This window comes from Diospyros lotus, chromosome 7, assembly GCF_014633365.1.
Source record: "Diospyros lotus cultivar Yz01 chromosome 7, ASM1463336v1, whole genome shotgun sequence".
Lineage (NCBI taxonomy): Eukaryota > Viridiplantae > Streptophyta > Magnoliopsida > Ericales > Ebenaceae > Diospyros > Diospyros lotus.
This window is the reverse complement of record NC_068344.1, coordinates 2,904,490-2,925,309: the sequence shown is the minus strand read 5'-3', so window position 1 is coordinate 2,925,309 and position 20,820 is coordinate 2,904,490. Positions and strand designations below refer to the sequence as shown.

Below are 20,820 nucleotides of genomic sequence, written 5' to 3'. Positions count from 1 at the left end.
AAAGTTCTGATTGCTATTGCACTTCATTTATCGTGATTCCGTTCTCCAAGTGTCTTTTCTCTTTCTGGACCACGCATCTATTTGTGCAAATGTATATATTTTGATATGTGCTGATTCACTGGATGTTATTGTTGTATTTCATCTTCTTCTCTCTTTGTATATGTACCAGTGATCTTTTTTTTTTTTTTTTAATTGTACTCTCTACCAATGATTTTGTTGTTGTATTTATATGTGTTGTTGTTAGCAAGGAACCTTTGTTGCCAACTGATGTATGTATTGGACATGTTTGCAGGTTGTAAATTTTTTTGAATTCACAACTAAGCTTTTTGGATCAGCATTTCCTTATATTAGAGCAAGTAAGCCCGTGTGAATTGTCAAAGATGTCTAAAAAAGGGTTGATGGAGCAGGATTTGAGCAAGCTGGATGTGACAAAACTGCATCCACTTTCACTTGAAGTTATTTCTCGTGAGGCCACCATAAATATTGGTAATTTCATTCACGAATCATTTTGATTACTTTCATAATGCATTAAGTTGTGATTTTGGTGTTTTGGGGAGATTTGGTTTCCCTTTTCATGGCAAATTAATTTTAGCAAAGATTTATTAGATTAATACGAAAATGCACTACATAAGAATAAGAACATAAACAAATGTTTAAGATGCATTAACAAAAATAGATGGATGAAAGTTAAAAATTCGACTTGGATAAAGCTATTGAATTTGCAATATGTAGCAGTTTTGGGTGATTAGCAGGATTTTAATTTCTTCTACTTTGTTTAACAAGTTGTATAATTGTTTTTTAATTTTTTTATCATCTTATCCAGGAAATGTAGTTCATAGTTTTGAAGATGAATGTTTCGAAATCCATGACGAATTGCTAGGCACAGAAAATCATGATGTGTGCAATGAAGAAATATTAGTAGAAGACAGTCAAATTGTCCCAGAGGTTGGGATGAAGTTTAAAGACATCAATGAAATGTTTGATTTTTACAAAAAAATATGCTTATAGCGTAGGCTTTCCAGTTAGAAAAAGAAATTCGAAAAAAAATGATGATGGTATTCGGAGATATGTGGCATTTCAATGTAGTCGAGGGGGCAGTAGAGTTGGTAACACAAGCACTTCCTTAAAACCTCAGCCAACAATCCAAATAGGTTGTAAAGCCAAGATAACAGCTTGTTCAGATGTCAATGATCTTTGACGTATTAACAAAGTACATCTTGAGCATAATCATAAAACAAGTCCGTCTAAATCTAGGCTTTATCAATGCAATCGTGAACTTAGTGCAAATGTCAAACGAATGCTTGAAGTAAATGATTTAGCTGGGATTCCCTTACACAAAAGTTCTAACTCGGCTGTGGTTGAAGTTGGTGGATATGACCAGTTGACGTGCATAGAAAAAGATTGTCGAAATTACGTTGAAAAAGTAAGGCGACTACGACTTGGGGAAGGAGATGTTGCAGCAATACAAGCCTATTTTTTGAAAATGCAAACAAGTTGTCTTGGTTTCTACTTCAGTATGGATTTAGATGAGGAATGTCGGTTGAAGAATGTATTTTGGGCCGATAATAGGTGCAGGCAAGCGTATAAGGAGTTTGGAGATGTTGTAACATTTGATACAACGTATTTGACTAATAAGTACGACATGCCTTTTGCCCATTTTGTAGGAGTGAATCACTATGGACAGTCAACCTTGCTTGGTTGTGGTTTGTTGTCAAATGAAGATACGGAGACCTTTGTTTGGCTTTATAGGACATGGCTTCAATGTATGCATGATCAGGCTCCCGGTGGAATAATTACCGATCAAGACAAGGCCATGCAAGCAGCAATTGCGATTGTTTTTCCCAATACGAAGCATAGATGGTGTTTATGGCATATATTAAAGAAGTTGCCCGAAAAGTTTGACTCATTCGTGTAAAGGATTAATATTTTCAACAATACACGGTCTAGTGTATGACTCGTAACATCAAGAAGAATTTGAGTATGGTTGGATTGCGATGGTTGATAAGTTTGATTTGCATGGAAATGACTGGCTGTCCGGATTGTTCGAAAATAGAAGTCGTTGGGTTCCATGCTTTTTGAAAACTACTTTTTGGGCAGGGATGTCAACAACTCAACGTAGTGAGAGTATGAACGCATTTTTTAATGGGTATGTTCATTCCAAAACTTCCCTTAAGCAATTTGTTGAACAATACGAGCAGGCACTAAGAAGTAAAGTTGAAAAAGAGTTCCAAGCAGATTTCAAGTCATTCTCACAAATGGTCCCATGTGCTACTAAGTATCCAATTGAAAGCAATTTCAGGAAGTGTACACAATATCAAAATTTAAAGAATTTCAAGAGGAATTTACTGGGAAAGTGTACTGTGAAGTTATATCTTGTGATGTGGGTTGTCCAGTGCCAAGGTACGATGTACGAGAAGATGTCATACTCGATGGGGGAGTGAGGAAAAAAATGTTTACGGTTTTATTTCAAAGAGAGACTTCTAAATTTGTTTGTAGCTATCACTTATTTGAGTTCAAAGGAATAGTGTGCATGCATGCGATATCAGTTTTGCTCTGTAATGATGTTATTGCACTTCTGGAGAGGTATATTCTTAGGAGATGGAGGAGAGATGTGAGTAAACAACATACGAGAGTTGTAGTTAATTACGATGGTTTGATCAGTACTCTTGCTCAAGTAAGATTTGATAAAATGTGTACTGCATTTGCTAAGGTAGCAGACCTAGCGGCCGATGATGAAGACAAAGTTTGTGGGATCATGGAGTGAATCGAATTTCAAACAGCTCAGCTTTCCATTTCGCAATCCATACATAGCAATGGAAATAATCTCCATTCACAATCAAGTGCACATGTGGCCCCTGATTCTCAAGCAATAGAAGCCGTAGGAAGTGGGAACATGTTGGATCCGAAATGCTCAAAAACTAAAGGAGCTCCAAAGAAATTGTGAAAAAAATGTCCATTGGAGAAGATTTCTAAGAAATCCAAGGTATGAAAACCAATTGGATTTGTGATTTGATTTAGATAATCCAACTTTGCTTATGTTTGTTGTTGGTAAATGGTAAATTTAATAGCTACTATTGGTTGACATACAGGCAATTTCGAGGATAGATAGAGGCAAAATAAGGGTCCAAAGCAACGCACAACATAGTTCACTAGCTAGTGATAACACACAACTATCACAGGCCTCACATTCACATTCACCCCAGTATCCCATATCTTGGAAAGATCAATCACTGGTAAATTCTCAATTATTATCAACATCTTTACCTAAACATGATATTACAATGAAATCTATTAATCTAGAGTTATGAAATCAGAGGCCTATTAAAATGCACATTTTTATGGATTTTTTTTTTCAGTTACAGGTGCAAGCTCAAGGGTATACAAGAAATAATTTCCAACAATCTGAAGCACCTTACATGCACCAGCATGTACAATATGTTCAACAACTATCACGATCACCTCTAAGGTTTACTGTATTTTCCAATATTGTATTTAATGCTTCAGGTATTCCAACACTAATTACAGAAATATGTTGTTTCAATATTACAAGGAGTTGTCCATTAATTTTTTTTTCCTGTATGCAGGTAACATAGTACAGTATGTTGATCAATACTTGCAGGGACAACTGGGAGCGTGAGTCTTATAAATCTCACCGTTAAACCAAGTGCGAAGTGAAAGATCTAACATTTTAGTCACTTTGGAGATTTCATTATTGTACTTTTGATTTTGGAAGTTATGTACTCAGTAATCAGACAAATTTTCACTAAGAATTTAATTTTTTAAAACATATTTATTAGACTTTTACAAATTGGTTCAATTTTATTTTAACAATATTTAACTTGCTTGTGTAAAACCTTTATTCATGCAAATGATGGTTGGAGAAACAAGAACAAGCATTTGATTGAGTTTGAGGTTTACTATCTACCTATAACCTTTTACAGGTGATGGAATGGGTGATCAGGGAGAGGCATTTGGTAGGATTGGGGTTTTAAGTCGTGCTGAACAACTTTGGTTAGAGATGAAGTTAGAGCAAGGGTTGAAACTAAAGCAACTAAGCTGTATAAAGAAATGGCAGAAAATGTTGTGATTGTATTTTATGTTTAAGAAATTTTTGGGTTTCAATTGTTCCCTTGACAATGCTTGTATTTTATGTTTAAATTCGAAGACAATGAACATGGGAGGATATCACAGTTATCGTTATCAGTTTCGTGTTCTGCAAAAATCATAGATTTAAACTGTTGCTGAGTTGCTGTAACTGACGCCAATTTGATCCTGCTTTTGCTCATTAGCTGGGCTTTCTGAGATGTTGAATTTAAGGTCACTACTTTACATGAGATTTTGCAATTTTATACTTACCAAAACAGAGATTTCATTTCAAATAACAAATTGATGTTCGCACGTATTGACAAATGCAATTCACACACTTAATTTGCGGTGTGAAAAGTTTGATAACAAATGATAATATTTGGTGAACTTTGAATTTATCTTTGGAACTGAGTGGAGGCAAATTCAATACTTGAATATGGAAATTTCAGTGATTAAATGAGAATATTTGTTAAAAATTTATTGTTCATATATCACTCAACTCCGTCTATTCCCTCTATTGAAAATTAGACTTTTTTTTTGGGCATTCTGTTTAGAACATTATAGGGTTAGTTTGAAATCTTGTCTCCGTTATTGTTACTAGTAGCAGATACCAAGACCCTAGTCAAGGAGCCCCCAAGCATTGCATTCTTCTGCAACACATGAAATTTTAAAGATGTTTCTCAATTGACACATCTATTGACTTATATTGTCCAAATTATCAAAAATTATGTTTGTGTTTTAACATTAACTAAGACACAACCATTAAGATTAGTTAATAGCCAGAAACATCTAGATAAACAATCAATATGATTTTCTTGCTTGAAAAATTATTCTGGGCCAAGTTGATTAATCATTCTAATTGGCCAATTAAACTAATACAATAAAAAATATGGTGTATAATCTGTATCAAATCTAGAACTATTCTCTTAATTAAATATATCTAAATTGAAAATGATTTCAGTATCAGTTTCCACTCAAGTCTCTTTAAGTCACAAGTAGCCTCTACTTAATGCACAAGGTTTCTGCCATTTGCTACAAATACTTGATCAAGCAGCTATACCACCTGATATGCCCTGATCCAAATCAAACCCATGATTATGGATTGCATTTGCTCTGGCTGAGTGTATAACCTGCAAAGCAAACATTTATGTTACACGTAAATGCAAATACATAAAATATTATGAATTTGCAACACTGTCAAGGTAAGTCATCCCTTGTCCCCAACCCCTATCCATCCTTCACAAATGAAAAGAAAGAATTGGTTATTTGTTCATCAGTCCACATGAATATTCATACCAAACCTAAATTAAAAAAATGAACTCAATTGTCAGATATATGACATGCTTATTGTAAGATCACTCTTAGGGTTTATTTGACACTAGTTTTTTTGAGCTACTTGCATTTCTTTTTTCTTTGAAAAAAAAAAAGATAAAGGTTATGGGTTGCATTCCGATATTCCAACGCAAAGTATCAGATGGAACAGAGACTAAAAAAAAAAAAAAACTAAGAGACAAAAAAAATAAAATGTGCATTTTATTTGTGAAATCAGATTCTCAAAATGCAATATATACAATAGAGAACTAAGAAAACAAGGCTTTGCACATAGCTACAGGGAAAAGATTTGTGCAATTGGAAAACAAAGACAGATACAGATATATAAATCAACAAGCAAAAATAAATCAACAAGAAGAAAAGACTTATAGAAATTGATGTTTAGTTGAATAAGCATGGCACAAATAGTCATGAACAAGACACTCAAACAACCAAAAGCTTTGTACATCTGACCACGGCAACAGCCATAATTGTTGCTTAAGCAATGTAAATATGTAATATTAATGAAAAATTAAATCTACAAGTTCAATTTTCTATTCAAGCAAATCAATACCGAATGGATTTGCACATCTAAGAATGTGAACTCACACACAGATATTAATCATGCAAGAAACTGTATTAGTGTGAAATAAGTCAAAACTGTATCAATCTGCAACTTCCACAAATTGGGTATGTTCTCTCTGGCCAACAGCCTTCCTTTGAGCAAGTCAAAATACAGAAAACAACTACGCATAGAACAGTTGGAAATTCAATATAAACCTAAAAACAAATGGGTAAAAAATAGCAAACTGAAATCGGATGTAAAATTAATCAGCCTATAAGGTCCAGAATCAAATCGTTAAAAGCTGTAAGTATGTTAATTTGTCAAACCCATTTGAAATATGACCGAGAACGAGGAGCCAGGTAATCTTAAGAATTTCCCCATCAAAGAACAATGCGAGAAAGATAAACGCCGCATAAGAAAACCACCATTAGCGGGCATAAGGAAGATCAAATACACGAAGCTTCGTGCACGCACGAGAGAGAGAGAGAGAGAGAGAGAGAGAGAGGGATGGATGTTACGTGACTTGGAAGAGATGAGAAATTTAAAAAGGAAATGAAAAGCCAAAACCGCCCGAAGAAAGCAAAGAACAGAACCAGCCCATACCCATTGGCAGATGGCAGTGCCATGTATTGCAACCAATCCATCTGGGGATTAAGCTACTTTAGAGAATGGGGAGCGACGACAGAAGGTGCTCGCGGCGGTGGGGGGCGAGACGGCGGTGCTCGCAGCAGTGGCGGGGTGGGGGGGCGACACTGATCCTTGTGATGGGGGGCAACAATGGAAGGTGCTCACGGCGGTGGGGGGCGCGACGACAGAAGATGCTCCCGACGGTGGCGACGAGCAGTGCTTTTTGCAGCAATGGGTTTGAGAAGGAGAGTATGGGAGAGACAGTGAGAGAGAGAGAGAGAGAGAGCGAAAATGGGGGAGAGAGAGAAAATGGGCGGGCTTCTGAAAAGATAAAAGCTGAATAAAAAATCAAAAATAAAATAAATTAATTCGGTAAAGCTTTCGATAAACGCTTCTCTACAAGTAGCTTAATCCAAAATATAATGCTACACGAAATAATTGGTTGACAACTTTGTTGACAATCCAAATTTTTGTGGTATTTTTCAACCCAAATTAGAGTCTCTCTTTCTCATTCTCTCTTTCACTCTCACCTATCTCTTTCTTTCTTTCTTTCATGTTGTCTGTTCGTCTATCACCTTCTTCGTCTCTCACCATCACTAGCCTTTCACTCGATACCAGAGAATGGGTAACCCCACTTTCGCCTCCCTTTGAATCGAATGCCCCCACTGCCATCTCTATCTCCGTCTCTCACTTATCTCACTCTCTATTTCCCTCTGTCTCTTCGTATCTCACATAGTCAAAACCCTCATTATCGCTGGCTCGACCAGCTCACCCACTCTTTTCATCTCAAACACCTTGCCCACTAAAACAAGAACCCTACATTCGTCTCCCATTACTGTTGGCGAGAACTTGTGAAGTTTCCAATTTTTTGCTGAAGCAATAACCGAAGGCACCCAAAAATTGGAGAAGACAATGATCTTAATCACGCATTGTGGTCGTGTTGTGGAAAAACTACAAAACAAACGAGTTAGTGCAAACTAAAATCGAACCAGATTTAACTGAAAGTAAAGAATGCAAAAACAAGAAGCAAAACTCCATGTTTCAGCCAATGAATGGCAGTAATGAAGACAATGGATCAAGGCTCAGTTCTAGGCTCGTCAACACCACGTAGGTAACTCCAAGAATAGGGACACCAAGCCACAAAGAAGCCTTAACCCCCAAGAACTGAAACTCTCAAACCTTTCCAAACCTCTCAGTCGATCAACACCCTTCACCCCAAGTCACACAAGCTTTCACACACAGTAGGATCCACCAAGGAACGGAGAGTAATCACAAAGATATGGGTTTAACAATGGCCAATAACACTTTATCTAAGAGAAGACAGCAACTTAGACTAAATAGGCGTCGCAAACGCCATTGACGGACAGCCACAACGCACAAGGAAGGTGCGACACCCAGCAAGGAAGTTAGCATCGGACCAAGAAGGAAAAACCCGAGAAGGATCGTCCATACAAGGAATGAGCAATTAGCCAAGATAAGGCACAAGAGAGAGAACGAACAGCTGCCACATACTAGGGCTCAAAAAAGGGAACAAATCACTTAAATATGAAAGGGCTAGGGCAAGCAAACAAAGGGTTGGGCTTGGGCTTTAGTGGGCTTCCCCACTCTCTTGAGCAAATGAGTCAAGGCCTATTTCTCCTCCAAATAGAGAGTTAAGGGCTTATGGCTCGACTTCTATTTGGGCTGCCAATAAGGGTGTTGAACCGTTGCTTCAATCCCGGGCTAAAGCCTATGAAGCTAACCCGAACCATCGTCATCGTCTTGGGCCTCATTAGGAAACAAAAAACCCAACACGCCGGCGACGACCTCTGAGATTTTCAGTCACTTCTTTCCATCTCTCTCTTTTGAAACTTTTCGGCCATAAAATGCCACTTAAGTTTGTGTTTCTCACACCATGTCCCCTAATTTTTGTTTTAATTGACTTTTCTCGTATAGCATATGTTTCTCCTCTTTGATTGATCTGTATTTCATTGCTATTATAATTTTATTTTTGCGATTACATATGTTGTATGGCTAGTGTTTGTAGATTGATCTGCATTTCATTATTTTTAAATCAGTATTTAAATATCGTGGCTGGATTAGCTAGTGTGTGGGTGTTGCATTTTATTTTGTTTATTAAGGATTAGGTACTGATTCATACTTTAGTTTTCTTTATCTCATTTGGGTCAATGCATGAGAGATCTTAATGGCCAAATTTTGTGTTATCATGTTGTGTCTTTGCAATTTCAAATATGAGAATGAAGGAAACCTTTACCTCATGTACCATATTATATATCTACTAAAGTCTTCAGTTCCTATTATTTTTCAGATTTGATTACAAACCATCAATTCTATTTTAGAAGACGAAGGAACCAACAATGAGTGACATATGTATGTTTGATTTTTTCCCCTAGATCTAGCATAAGTTCCTCAGACTACAACCATATAAAACAAGAAAAACATTATGTATGTGGATAACGCAAATTATATATCTAACATTATATGTTCATATGATTGCACCTTATTTTGATCCAAGAAATAATATTGTGCTTGTGGAATCATTCAAAGATAATGAGGAAAGTTTCCTTGATAATGAGAAAACTATCGAAGATAATGAGTGTTTTGCATTAAATAACGAATTTTCAGGAGAAGATAATTATCTTGTCTCTAAGGTTGAATGAAGTTTTTGAATTTTACAAAAGATATGCATACCATATGGTTTTTCCTGTTAAAAGAAGGAGTTCGAAGAAGGGCGATGATGGGGTGGTAAGATATGTGTGGGATATGCATGTAGCCGAGAAGATAAAAGAAATAATAAAACTAGCACATCTTTAAAGCCTCAACCAACAATTCAGTTAGGGTGTAAAGCTATGATGGAAGCATGTTAAGATGTTTTAGGGACATGGCGAATAAGCATGGTCCATCTTGAGTATAACCATAAAGCAAGTCTAACTAAGTCTAGGTTATATCGATGCAACAGACAATTAAGCTAACATGTGAAGCGGTAGCTTGAAGTGAATCTGATTGATAATTGACGCCCTCCAACAAATGATAACTTTAATAAAGCAAGCAAAAGCTTCAACCACAGGATCATCACTGTTGTTGAAGCTGGTGGATTTGAGAACTTGACATTTGTGGAAAAAGATTGCAAAAATTACATTGATCAGGCGAGGAGGTTAAGAGTTGGGGAAGGAGATACTGCTATTATTGAAGCTTACTTTTTGAAGACGTGAGCCTTATATCCGAGTTTTAATTAGTGTGGATTTAGATGAAGAGTGTCAATTGAATAATGTCTTTTGGGCTGATAACAGATGTAGACAAGCATTCAAGAAATTTGGTAATGTTGTCACATTTGACACCACATACCTGACCAATAAGTACGACATGCCCTTTGTTCCATTTGTTAGTGTAAATCACCACGAATAGTTGACACTGTTTGGATGTGGTATAATTTCCAACGAGGACACCGGGACATTCGTGTGGCTCTTTTGGACATGGCTTGAGTGTATGGAGGATCAGGCCCCTGCAGTAATAATCACTGATCAAGATAGGGCCATGCAAAATGCTATTGAGATAGTCTTCCCTAACACGAAGTATAGATAGTGCTTGTGGCATATATTAAAGAAGTTGCCTGAAAAAATTGGGAACCATAGCTGCAAGACTTATATTATTTTAGTCGTAAATGACGTGGTGTATGAATCACATAGTTCTGGAGAATTCGAACAGGTATGGAATTCAATTATTGAGAAATATGCATTGCATGACAACGAGTGGTTGTATGGACTTTACAGAGAAAGAGGTCGATGGGTCCTTGGCTGCACTCTCACCCTGCAATTAAAACACAATAAAAACACATTAAAACTTTTATATTTTTTTCTTTATTTTGGTGAGAGGTTTATACTCGTCAGTGTACGAGTACAGTTGTAGTCCAAATTTAAATTTATATTTTCTGGATGAGTCCAGGTCGTCCACTGAGAGATTTATTTATGGCAAAAGAAAAAGAATGTCACACACACGCACACGCATTTGGACAAATTGACAACAAGGTTTTTCTATGGTTTTTTAGACAACATATACTAGGAAATAAAGTAAGGCGGAAATTGAAATAAATACTGAACATGAGAATATGAAATTGGATAGTACTTGGGTTAAGACAATTTTAGTGCCAACCTGTTGATTCCCAAATTTTAGCAGGCAAGGTTAGTAACATTAATTTAATTTGAGATATGAGGGTTTGTTATTAAATGCAATTAGAGATAATGATAGTTCTAGTTTAAGCAATCCCCATACATGATATGCGGGATTCTAATTTAAGTAACTATCATAAATTCAATTACAATTAATACACAAAACAACTAAATCAATCATCCGGGTTTGAGTATGATAGCGTTTCCAATTTTAGTAACTTCCATACATGGCATGAAAGTTCTAAGTTAGGCTTACGCTCCAATCCAAACCTAGTGATTTCTCAATAATTACTACACACCCATACTGAAAATTAATGTCACTCATTTAAGCGCAATTTTCTTTGGGAATCATTGGCATTGGACACTGTCCTTGCTTTAACCCAAGATTAGATTTAGCTACTCATTTTCATTTAAAAGTTAATTGATATGAATTTAAATGACATAATTTAAATAACAGAATTTAAATGACATGAATTAAAATAGCAGAAACTAACTGGCCATTTAGGCGGTGGATAATTAAAAGACAAGAATTAAAATTGCATAAATTTAAAAGCATAAACTAACCGGCCATTTAGGCGATGAATAATAAAATAACAATAAATGACATAAGAATTTAAAAGAAGAAATAAATGAAGTAAGATCACAAGAGAAAACAATAGAGAAAATAAGAGAGAACAAAAGCAATTTTCAAATAGAGAATTATAAGGAAACAACTAAACTTTGATTCAAGAATAATAATCACTCTTACAAATGCAATCAAGTGAGCTATTTATAACCCACAAGATACAATACAAACCGCACAATTTTAATTATTTAACTAAACATAATTATATCTAATGGGCACTCACACACTTAAAGTTAAATGAATTTTAGGTATAATACACACCTAATATTAAATGAATTTTAGCTAAAATACACACCTAATAAAGCACTCATAAAGTTAAATGGATTTTAGCTATAATACACACCTAATAGTTAAATGGATTTTAGCTAAAAAACACACCTAATAAAGCACTCACAAAACAAATATTTAAAAATAAATTTCTACAATTAGGTTTTTTATCTTCATTATGATTAAAAATAATGCTTGGGTCTTCTCCAAATGATATCTTCCATGAGTTGCTCAAGTTGGGCCTTAATTCTTCATGGGTTTTGATTCTTCATGAGGTTTAATTCTTCATTCTTCAATCCAATTTGAATCTCCAAGCCTACCTTATTCATGCCTACAAGCAAACAATTAAGTGTTATTAAATTATATATTATGTATATATTTATATGATATATTATATACTTATATATTATATAAATGCTCCATGCATGCACTCCATTGAGTATATGTATTATGTTATATATATATATATTACACATAACTATACAATTAAACCAATTTAAAATCAAAACAGGGGTTATAATTATAACAAAATTTTACAAAATTAACCACTAATCAGTCCCATATTTCTTGAGAACTAGTTTTTGGGTAAAGATGTCAACAATGCAACAAAGTAAGGGTATGAACGTATTTTTTAATGGATATGTACACTCGAAAACTTCGTTGAAGCAATTTGTTGAACAATATGAATGAACAATGAGGTGTAAGGTAGAAAAAAGGAGTTTTAGGCCGACAATAGGTCATTTTCTCATATAGTCCCATGTGTATCGAAGTATCTCATAGAGAAACAATTTCAAAAAATTTACACAATCGCAAAATTCAATGAGCTTCAAGAAGAGTTCACTGGGAAAATGTATTGCGCGATTGTGTCTACCAAAGAGGGACCACTAGATATGAGGTACGAAAAGATGTCATATTTGACAATAGAGTAAAGGAAAAAAATATTCGATTGTTTTTTAGAAAGATAAATGTGATATTGTTTGCAGTTGTCACATGTTCGAGTTTAATGGAATAATTTGCAAACATATGCTGTAATAATATTAATCCAAAATGGTGTAAGAACAATTCCTGATAGGTATATCTTATGGCGATGGAGAAGAGATGTCAATAGATCTTATATGAGGGTTAAAATCAATTACAATGGTTGGATGAGTACAACTAGCCAGTTAAAAAACGATGAAATGTGTAGTGTGTTTGCCAAGGTAACTGACTTGGTAGCAAACGACAAAGAACGAACCCAGGCAACTATGGAGTGAATCCAATATCAACTGAATGCATTGAGCATATCTAGTGTGAAGCCAAGCTATGGTAGTAATATATATGCTGAACACAGTATGCAATAACAACTCTCTGATTGTGGAGAGGGAGCAACAACTTCTAGTGTGCGCATAATGGATTTGAAATGCTCCTAAACAAAGAGAGCCCCTAGAAAGCTTCGCAAGAAGAACCCATTAGAAACAAGTACCAATAAAGCGAAGATATGTTTTTTTTTATTTATAATTTTTTACTTACCTCAGAGTGATTTTGTGTTCGAATTCTCGGTCTAGTTGTTAATTTCATTTGATGTCTTGGTGGGCTCCTCGAAATCAAGCAAAGGCAAGGCCTCAAGGCAAAACACTGTTCAAGATGCTGAAGCATTCAATCAAGCTTTTCCACAAGATGCACAATATCACGCGTTTCCACTATTCTCCTACTCACAACATTTGATGGTAAGTAGTAGGATAAGAATATGATTTGCATGCATCAATTCTATTTACATTAACAGTTTTTTCATTTATAAAATAACAACTTACATTCCAAAATCGATATCGTACAAATTTTATTCCAAAATTAGACTTAGTCCATGATGTATAACACCAAACAGGTACACCATACTCACACATGATTCCTTGATGAGAAGTATAAGAGTTTATTGAAACTTCACCCATTTCTAAATTGAAAATCATCTTAACTAAAACAATAAATTTTGAAAATTTTGATTTTCTTAAATGCTTGTACCTGAAATGTTTTAACATTGTCAATATCTTCTCATTTATACGTAAGCAAAGTATGTAAAAAAACATGATTAAACATTATATGAGATTAAAAAAATATGTAAAATAAATATGAACTTGCTCATAAAATCATAATTAATCAATCTCATAAAAAACAATTATGTGCCTTTACATATTGGAGGTAAATAATGGCTATCCTCACAAAAATCTAGCTCACGTGTCTGAGTGCTTGCATCCATTATCAAGCCAATTACGTGCCTTTGAAACTAATCTTATCTAATGTAACCACAAAATCTATTATAAAATTGTAATAAAAAATAATAATTCAAGCTAAATTTAACAATACTAATAATCTAAAATCAACAATTATTCAGATCATCATCACCTCATAGCTTTAATCTCACTAGAAAATCTAGAAATCATCCTAATAAGACAAAATTAATGTTTATTTGGTGGGTTCTTGACTTTATTAATCTCTATGTAGAAGAAAACGTTACACTCAATTTTATTGATTTTCAACACACAATCACTCGATCATAAAGTGAATGGTTGGATGATCCTTTGTTGCAGGCCATGTATGAACTTCGCTCGATTAAGTAAAGATCTTGACCATTTGCATAACTCTTATGAGCCATTTTAGTGCCCATTTAGGTGCAGTAACACTCTCATGTATACATATGTATATGAGAGAATCACCTAAAATTATCCAAAATAAATAGAGAGAAATTAAGAAAAAGTGTTAAAAATCATATGCTTCTACATGATGGTTAGGAAAATTCTCTTTTAGTTATAATAACCATCTCTAACAAATTCATGAGAGAAATTGGAGAGTAGATAAAGATGAAGAAAGCAGGTCAAAAAGCAAGGAGACAAAGAGATTGCAAGAGAAATAATTGAGGTGAATCTTCTATCTGTGCATTATTCAGATGCTTGATAGAATATGTCACATTATTCTGTTGGGATGTTGTTGCTGCTGTAATTGCCTAAAGATCCTAGGGTTTACCTAGATAGTATATGATAGAATTGTTGACAAAAGATCAAACATGTAATTTAAGCATTTAAATGAATGCAATTGATGTGTCCGTGTATTACTTGTAACATACATAAATGTGCACGAACTTTGATCAATCTTTTGCAATACCTTAAGGTGAAAATACTTATCAAACAATGAAATACAGCTCATACACAAACACTGGCCATACACCAAATAGGGGAAACACACACAAATTGATCAATTAAAGAAAATTATAACATACACAAACACTGGCCATACACCAGATGTAATCGCAAAAAGAAAATTATAACAACAATGAAATACAAATCAATCAAAAAGAGGAAACATATGCTATACGAGAAAAATCAATCAAAGCAAAAATTAGGGGACAGGGTGTGAGAAACACAAAATTGAGAGACAATTTGTGATCTGTAAGTTCCGGAAGAGAGAGATGGAGGAAAGCGGCTGAAAATCTCAGAGGTCGTCGCTACTAGCAGTGGGCGATAAAGATCATTGTCTTCTCTGATTTTTGGGTGCCTCCGATTCTTGCTTCGACCAAAAATTGGAAACTTCATAGGTTCTCACCAGTGGCAGTGGGAGATGAAGGTAAGGTTCTTGTTTCATTGGGCGAGGTGGTCGGGATGGAGAGAGTGGGCAAGTTGGTCGGGCCGATGGTAATGGGGCTTCTCATTTTCTGGCTAGGTGAGACATGGAGAAGGTGAGAGACAGAGTGAGAGAGAAATAGAGCTAGCTGGTCAAGAGAGATAGAGAGTGGGCGAGGTGGTCAGGATAGAGAGAGTGGGCGAGCTGGTCGAGCCGACGATAATGGGGGTTCCGAGTATGTGAGATATGGGCCCTGTTTGTTGCACCTTAAAAGCTGCAACTTTTAGCTTCTAGCTTCAAAAAAGTTGGGATGTAGTGTTTGTTTTAGCTTATAAAATTCTATCTTATAATTTCTACTAGCTTTTAGAAGGAATAGAAGCTGGCTTTTTCAAAGCTGGGGTACTCCAGCTTTTACAACTTCTGCTTAAATAATTACATTTTTATGACAATTTTGCCCTTATTCTTAGCAAAGAATTACCCTATTATCTACGCAATTATGGGTTTTTCTTCTCCACTGCCATCTTCATTTTCAAATCTCTTCCTCTCTCTTTATACTTTAATTAATTTTTTTATAACACTTGAAACTTATATATATACACTAATTAATTTTTAAATTATCATTCTATAATTACTAAGGGTATTATAGACAATTATACAAAAATAAGTTATTTTACAGCTTATGGTATCAAACACCACAACTAGTTAACTACAACTTCTAAGAAGATGCAGCAAACAGGTTCACAACTTATTTTAAGTTTTAAAAACTATAATCTAAGAAATTATAAGCTATAATTTCTTTAATTAAGCTGTAACAAACGGGGCCATGGAGAGACAGAGGAAAAGAGACAGTGAGATAGGTGAGAGACGGAGAAATAAGGCAATAAGAGCGTCCGATTCAAAAGGAGACGGAAATGGGGCTACTCGTTCTCCAATATCGGGGATATTGGGTGAGTGGTCAGTGATTTCTTTTAGGTTTTCAACTAAGTGAGAGACGGACAAACAACACGAAAGAGAAAGTGCGATAGGTGAGACAGTAAGGGTGAAATTGTAATTCAAACTGAGGGTAAAGTTGTAATCTTGTAGTAGGTTGTCAACAAAGTTGTCAATCCATTAGTTTGTGTAGCATTATCCATAAATAAAAGAAAATGGTAGATCACAAATGAAATACTTTATTTTGAGACGAAGTTAATTTAGTTATTATATTTTAAGATTAATTAAATAAATTATTGTATTTTTTAAATTAAAATTAAATCAATCATTATATTTTAAGAAATATTAAATAAATTATTGTACTTATTGATTTAGAATCACACTAACTATTATGATAGATATTTTTTAATATCGTTTAATAATGTTTTAATTCGAGTAAAGGCATAAATACATTATTGTACTTTAACAAAAAGATTTTATGGCATTCCAAACTTTCAAAATATTCCATTAGACGCCTATAGCTATTAAACCCTTTTGAATTTGTATTAAATTAAATGTATCCAACTATTTTAGACACCTATAGCTATTAGGTGCTATTAAACAAATCATTGAAATTTCAACTATTTTAATTTATATTTAAATGAAAGAAATAAATAAACTTTTAACATTAGAATTATCACTATTATACCATATTTACCACCAAGATGTCGTCTGTATTCACGCATTATTTGAAACCAGACCATTAATAATGATTATGGACGAGGGTATATATTGTATTTTTAACTTAAAAAGAGTAAAAAATCATAAAGAAATATAAGAATTTCATAAACAATACTTTAAAATAATAAAAAATACATAAATTTTATAAAAAAACCCTACAAATTTCATAAAGAGAGCTAAAAATAATCACAAAAGACCTAAAAAATTCATAAAAAATACTTAAAGATAATTAAAAAGACCTAAAAAAATAAAAAGACCTAAATTTCATAAACACCTAAAATTTTTATAAAAAGGACCTAACAACACAAAAAATACATAAATAAAACATATAAAATGAAATTTAGGTATTTTTATGAAATATAAAATTAAAATTAGGTTTTTTTGATATTTTAGGTATTTTAATAAAATTTTTACTTTTTTTTAATATTTGTAGGTCTTCTTTATGAAGTTTTTAGGTCTGTTGATGAAATGTACATAATTTTTTTATGAAGTTTAGGTTTTTTTATAAATATTTTTAGGTAATTTTTATGAAATTTTGAGGTATTTTTATAAAATGTAGATTTTTTTAATTATTTATAGGTATTTTAATATTTTTTTTAGGTATTTTAAAGAAATTTATGTATTTTTTTGAATATTTTGTAGCTCTTTTTCATGAAATTTGTTGATATTTTTATAAAATTTATGGTTTTTTGATTATTTTTAGGTATTTTTTATGAAATTTAGATTTTTTTGAATATTTTAAAATATTTTTTATGAAATTTATATTATTTTAAAAACGTTTTTAAGTCTTTTTTTTTTTTATCAAATTTAGGTATTTTTTTGTTAAAATTAATTTTTTTTATATAAACACCAAATATCAAAAAATTTTAATTATTAAAAAATTAAATATCATATTTATATATTAAACATAATTTGATATGTCTTATTAATGTAACATTTTATGTGGGTAAATAATAGTTCATTTACTCTTAATTTTGATAAAGATTTAAAATAATAATTTTTAATAATTAAAATATTAAATTTTACACTTTAAAAATCAAACATTATATTTTTTAAATTTAAAAATTACACCTAGTCAGAAACAATAGTTAAAACAATAAACGGGCTCAAGTAAATGTCAATATATATGGGCTTGGGCTTCACTGTACTGGGCCACAATTCGGCCCACATCAAGGACCGCTCGATCGGCAGATGGCCTGTTAAGAATCGCTCCCGCTCTCTCTTCCCCTCTCTCTCTTTCTATCTCTCTCTCTCTCTTTATGGACTTCTCTCCGACCGGTCGCCGGATGCGGGGAGCTCCGGCAAAGGCCGACATCTACTCAACCGTCGTCGTCCACGACGACGAGAGCGAAGAACAACAAGAACCTCCCAGAGGCAAAGACAAAGGCAAAGGCAAAGGCAAAGGGAAAACCAAAGAAGAGGAAGACATCTACGCCACAATGTTGTATAAGGACGATCACAACAACGACGAAGACGATCTCCCTCCCCTACTCAAACGCCTCCCCAAAGATTTTGGAGCAATTGACGGCGGTGAAGACGACGACGCCGGGAGCATCTCCGGCACCGTGATCGTGAAGACTGATCGCGGTGGTAATCGCAACAGATCGTCCTCGTCGTCATTCTCAGCGGGTTGGAGGCCGCGTAGTGCGCCGTTGGACTGGCAACGGGCCGCGACTCCGAGGACGAGGGTTCAGGAGGAGGAGGGGGCAGATTTCTCAACGTTCGTCGTGAGATCTACTGTGAGGAATAGGGATGACGAAAGGGATGGTAGAGAGCGAGAGTCGGTTTCCTCGACGGTGGTGAGGAGGACGGGAGGCACGGGGGGATCGGCGTCGACGACGACGACGACGACGATGAGTAGGGCGGTGGCGAGTATGCAAGCAATGGGGGACTTGGGGTTTGAGAAGAAGCAGAAGAAGAGGAGCGAAGGAAGTAGTGTTGCTGCTTCTGGTTTCTCGGATTATCACGACGAAGGCAGGCATGGACTAGCGAGTAAAGTCTCGTCAAGTTCCATTCCGGACAGCGTTACCAGGGAAGATCCTAGTTCCAAGTACGAATTGCTTCACGAACTCGGTACATAGATAAAGTTCTCTCTGCTCTTCATTTATAGATTTGCCCAGAAATTGTTTTGAGTGAAATCTGAACAGAGCATTAATAATAAGGGAGATTGGTGTTTTGGAATGGCAGGGAAAGGTTCTTATGGGGCAGTCTATAAAGCTAGAGATATAAGGACTTCAGAATTGGTGGCTATTAAAGTTATATCATTGTCTGAAGGGGTATGTTTGATATGTCTTGTTCACGTGGTTGAGCTTGATAGTTAAATTATGCCTTTGGACTAAACCAGATGTTGTTTTAATGTATTCAGGAGGAGGGGTACGAAGAAATACGAGGAGAAATTGAGATGTTGCAGCAATGTAGTCATCCAAATGTTGTCCGCTACCTTGGGAGCTATCAGGGAGACGAATACCTCTGGGTAGAAACAGAATCTTTTGGTTCTCTAGCCAGGTTTAACATTTTTAGGTTTTTCTATTGGCAATTTTCAATGTGATTGCAGATTGTAATGGAGTACTGTGGAGGTGGAAGTGTGGCAGACTTGATGAATGTTACGGATGCGCCTTTAGAAGAATACCAGTTAGCATATATTTGTAGGGAAGCACTGAAGGTAGCCCTGGCATCTGATTGGTTATTATTTAAGATTGAATTATCATTATTTTTGTTTGTGTCGACCCTAGATAAAACTGTACCTTTGCTGAAACTATTGTTAATTTCCTGGGAAGAAACTATAGTTTGATTCTTTCTCCGTTGTTCTTGAATGAAAGGCACAGGCTCAAGGTAGTTAGAGGGAAAAATGACCCCTAAGGTGCTTTGACATTATATTGCTGGGCTGCCCTAAAAGCGCTCTCCTGAGTGAATCAAGGTGCTAAATTGAAATTGAGGAAAAAAATTAATAAATATGTTTAAAATGAAAAAGGCAATCACACAAGGAATAGAAGACTTCTAAAATACTCTCAAATACAATTCTTCTTTTTAAATGTTAAAGCAAATAACTTTGGGATCTTACAGAAAATGGATAATGTTCAAACAAACATCTTTGGGATATTGGAAAAATAATGTTTCTAGGTTGGACCTTTTTTTTCCCACTTCGAATTCGGGTAACAGATTGGGAAGCCATTTATAGAACTCCAAAATAGCATTTTCTTTTGATCCAATTTTTTTTTCTTCTTATCATTCAGAAAAGACAAAAAAATTTCAGGACAGCAAACGTTCTCTAGAATTTCTCTTAGATTCAAACCCATAACTGATGATAGAACTAGAATAGATATTCTTTGTTTCCTACTCACTGGGCCCATATCCTTGCTTTTCTGTCAATGTCAAATTCTGATTGTCCTCCCCAATCTGATATTATTGTGCCAGTATAGATTGAAATTCTGTTGTGGTCCAATTCTGACCAATAATAAATACCGGGGCTTTGCAATATTTGATTGATTGCAGTTCTGTATATTCCATTTACTATAGAAGTTCCCAGAGAATAATGGACTGTTCCTGATAAAAAAATTGTTTATTGCAATAGTAACAATAAATAAAAATGTAGTATAATTTTAAAGCAGACAAAGAATGAACATAGAATAAACTAAATTAATTTTGTAATATCATGTGTTATTCAAGTTTTGCATAGAGCGGCTGGATATTCTAGAAGAACTCGGACACAATTAGGCTAATATTTGGCAGTGGCAAATTAGGAAATAAAAGGCTAATTGCATGTAAATTTAAGTGAGGGGTAGATGGGGTATTTCTGGGTATTCCTCATTGTAACTCATGCCTCTTTTGTCTATAAATAAGAGGCATGGGGTAGTCTGTTGAGGGCCTAAAATTCTGATCATTCTCACTGATTATAGAGAGCTGTATTGCTAGAGAAAAGATAGAGAGATATCTTT

The 20,820-nt window shown here is 34.6% G+C and overlaps 1 protein-coding gene and 1 long non-coding RNA gene across 2 annotated transcripts in view; one reads left to right on the top strand and one right to left on the bottom strand.

Annotated features, from left to right (window-relative positions):
• Positions 1-4,878: 4,878 nt before the first annotated feature.
• Positions 4,879-10,617, bottom strand: LOC127806539 (uncharacterized). The gene is made up of 3 exons (XR_008024433.1): positions 10,358-10,617; positions 9,935-10,091; positions 4,879-5,216 (listed from the first exon to the last, which is right to left on the bottom strand). It is a non-coding gene; the product is annotated as an uncharacterized LOC127806539 (long non-coding RNA).
• Positions 10,618-18,113: 7,496 nt separating this feature from the next.
• LOC127805757 (serine/threonine-protein kinase 1) overlaps positions 18,114-20,820 on the top strand; it is a 44,902-nt gene continuing 42,195 nt past the window's right edge. Inside the window, exons 1-4 of the mRNA XM_052342519.1 lie at positions 18,114-18,958; positions 19,073-19,161; positions 19,251-19,358; positions 19,440-19,547. Coding sequence (XP_052198479.1) covers positions 18,145-18,958; positions 19,073-19,161; positions 19,251-19,358; positions 19,440-19,547 — 1,119 coding nt within the window. The 5' untranslated portion in view covers positions 18,114-18,144. The remainder of the gene's footprint in view (positions 18,959-19,072; positions 19,162-19,250; positions 19,359-19,439; positions 19,548-20,820) is intronic.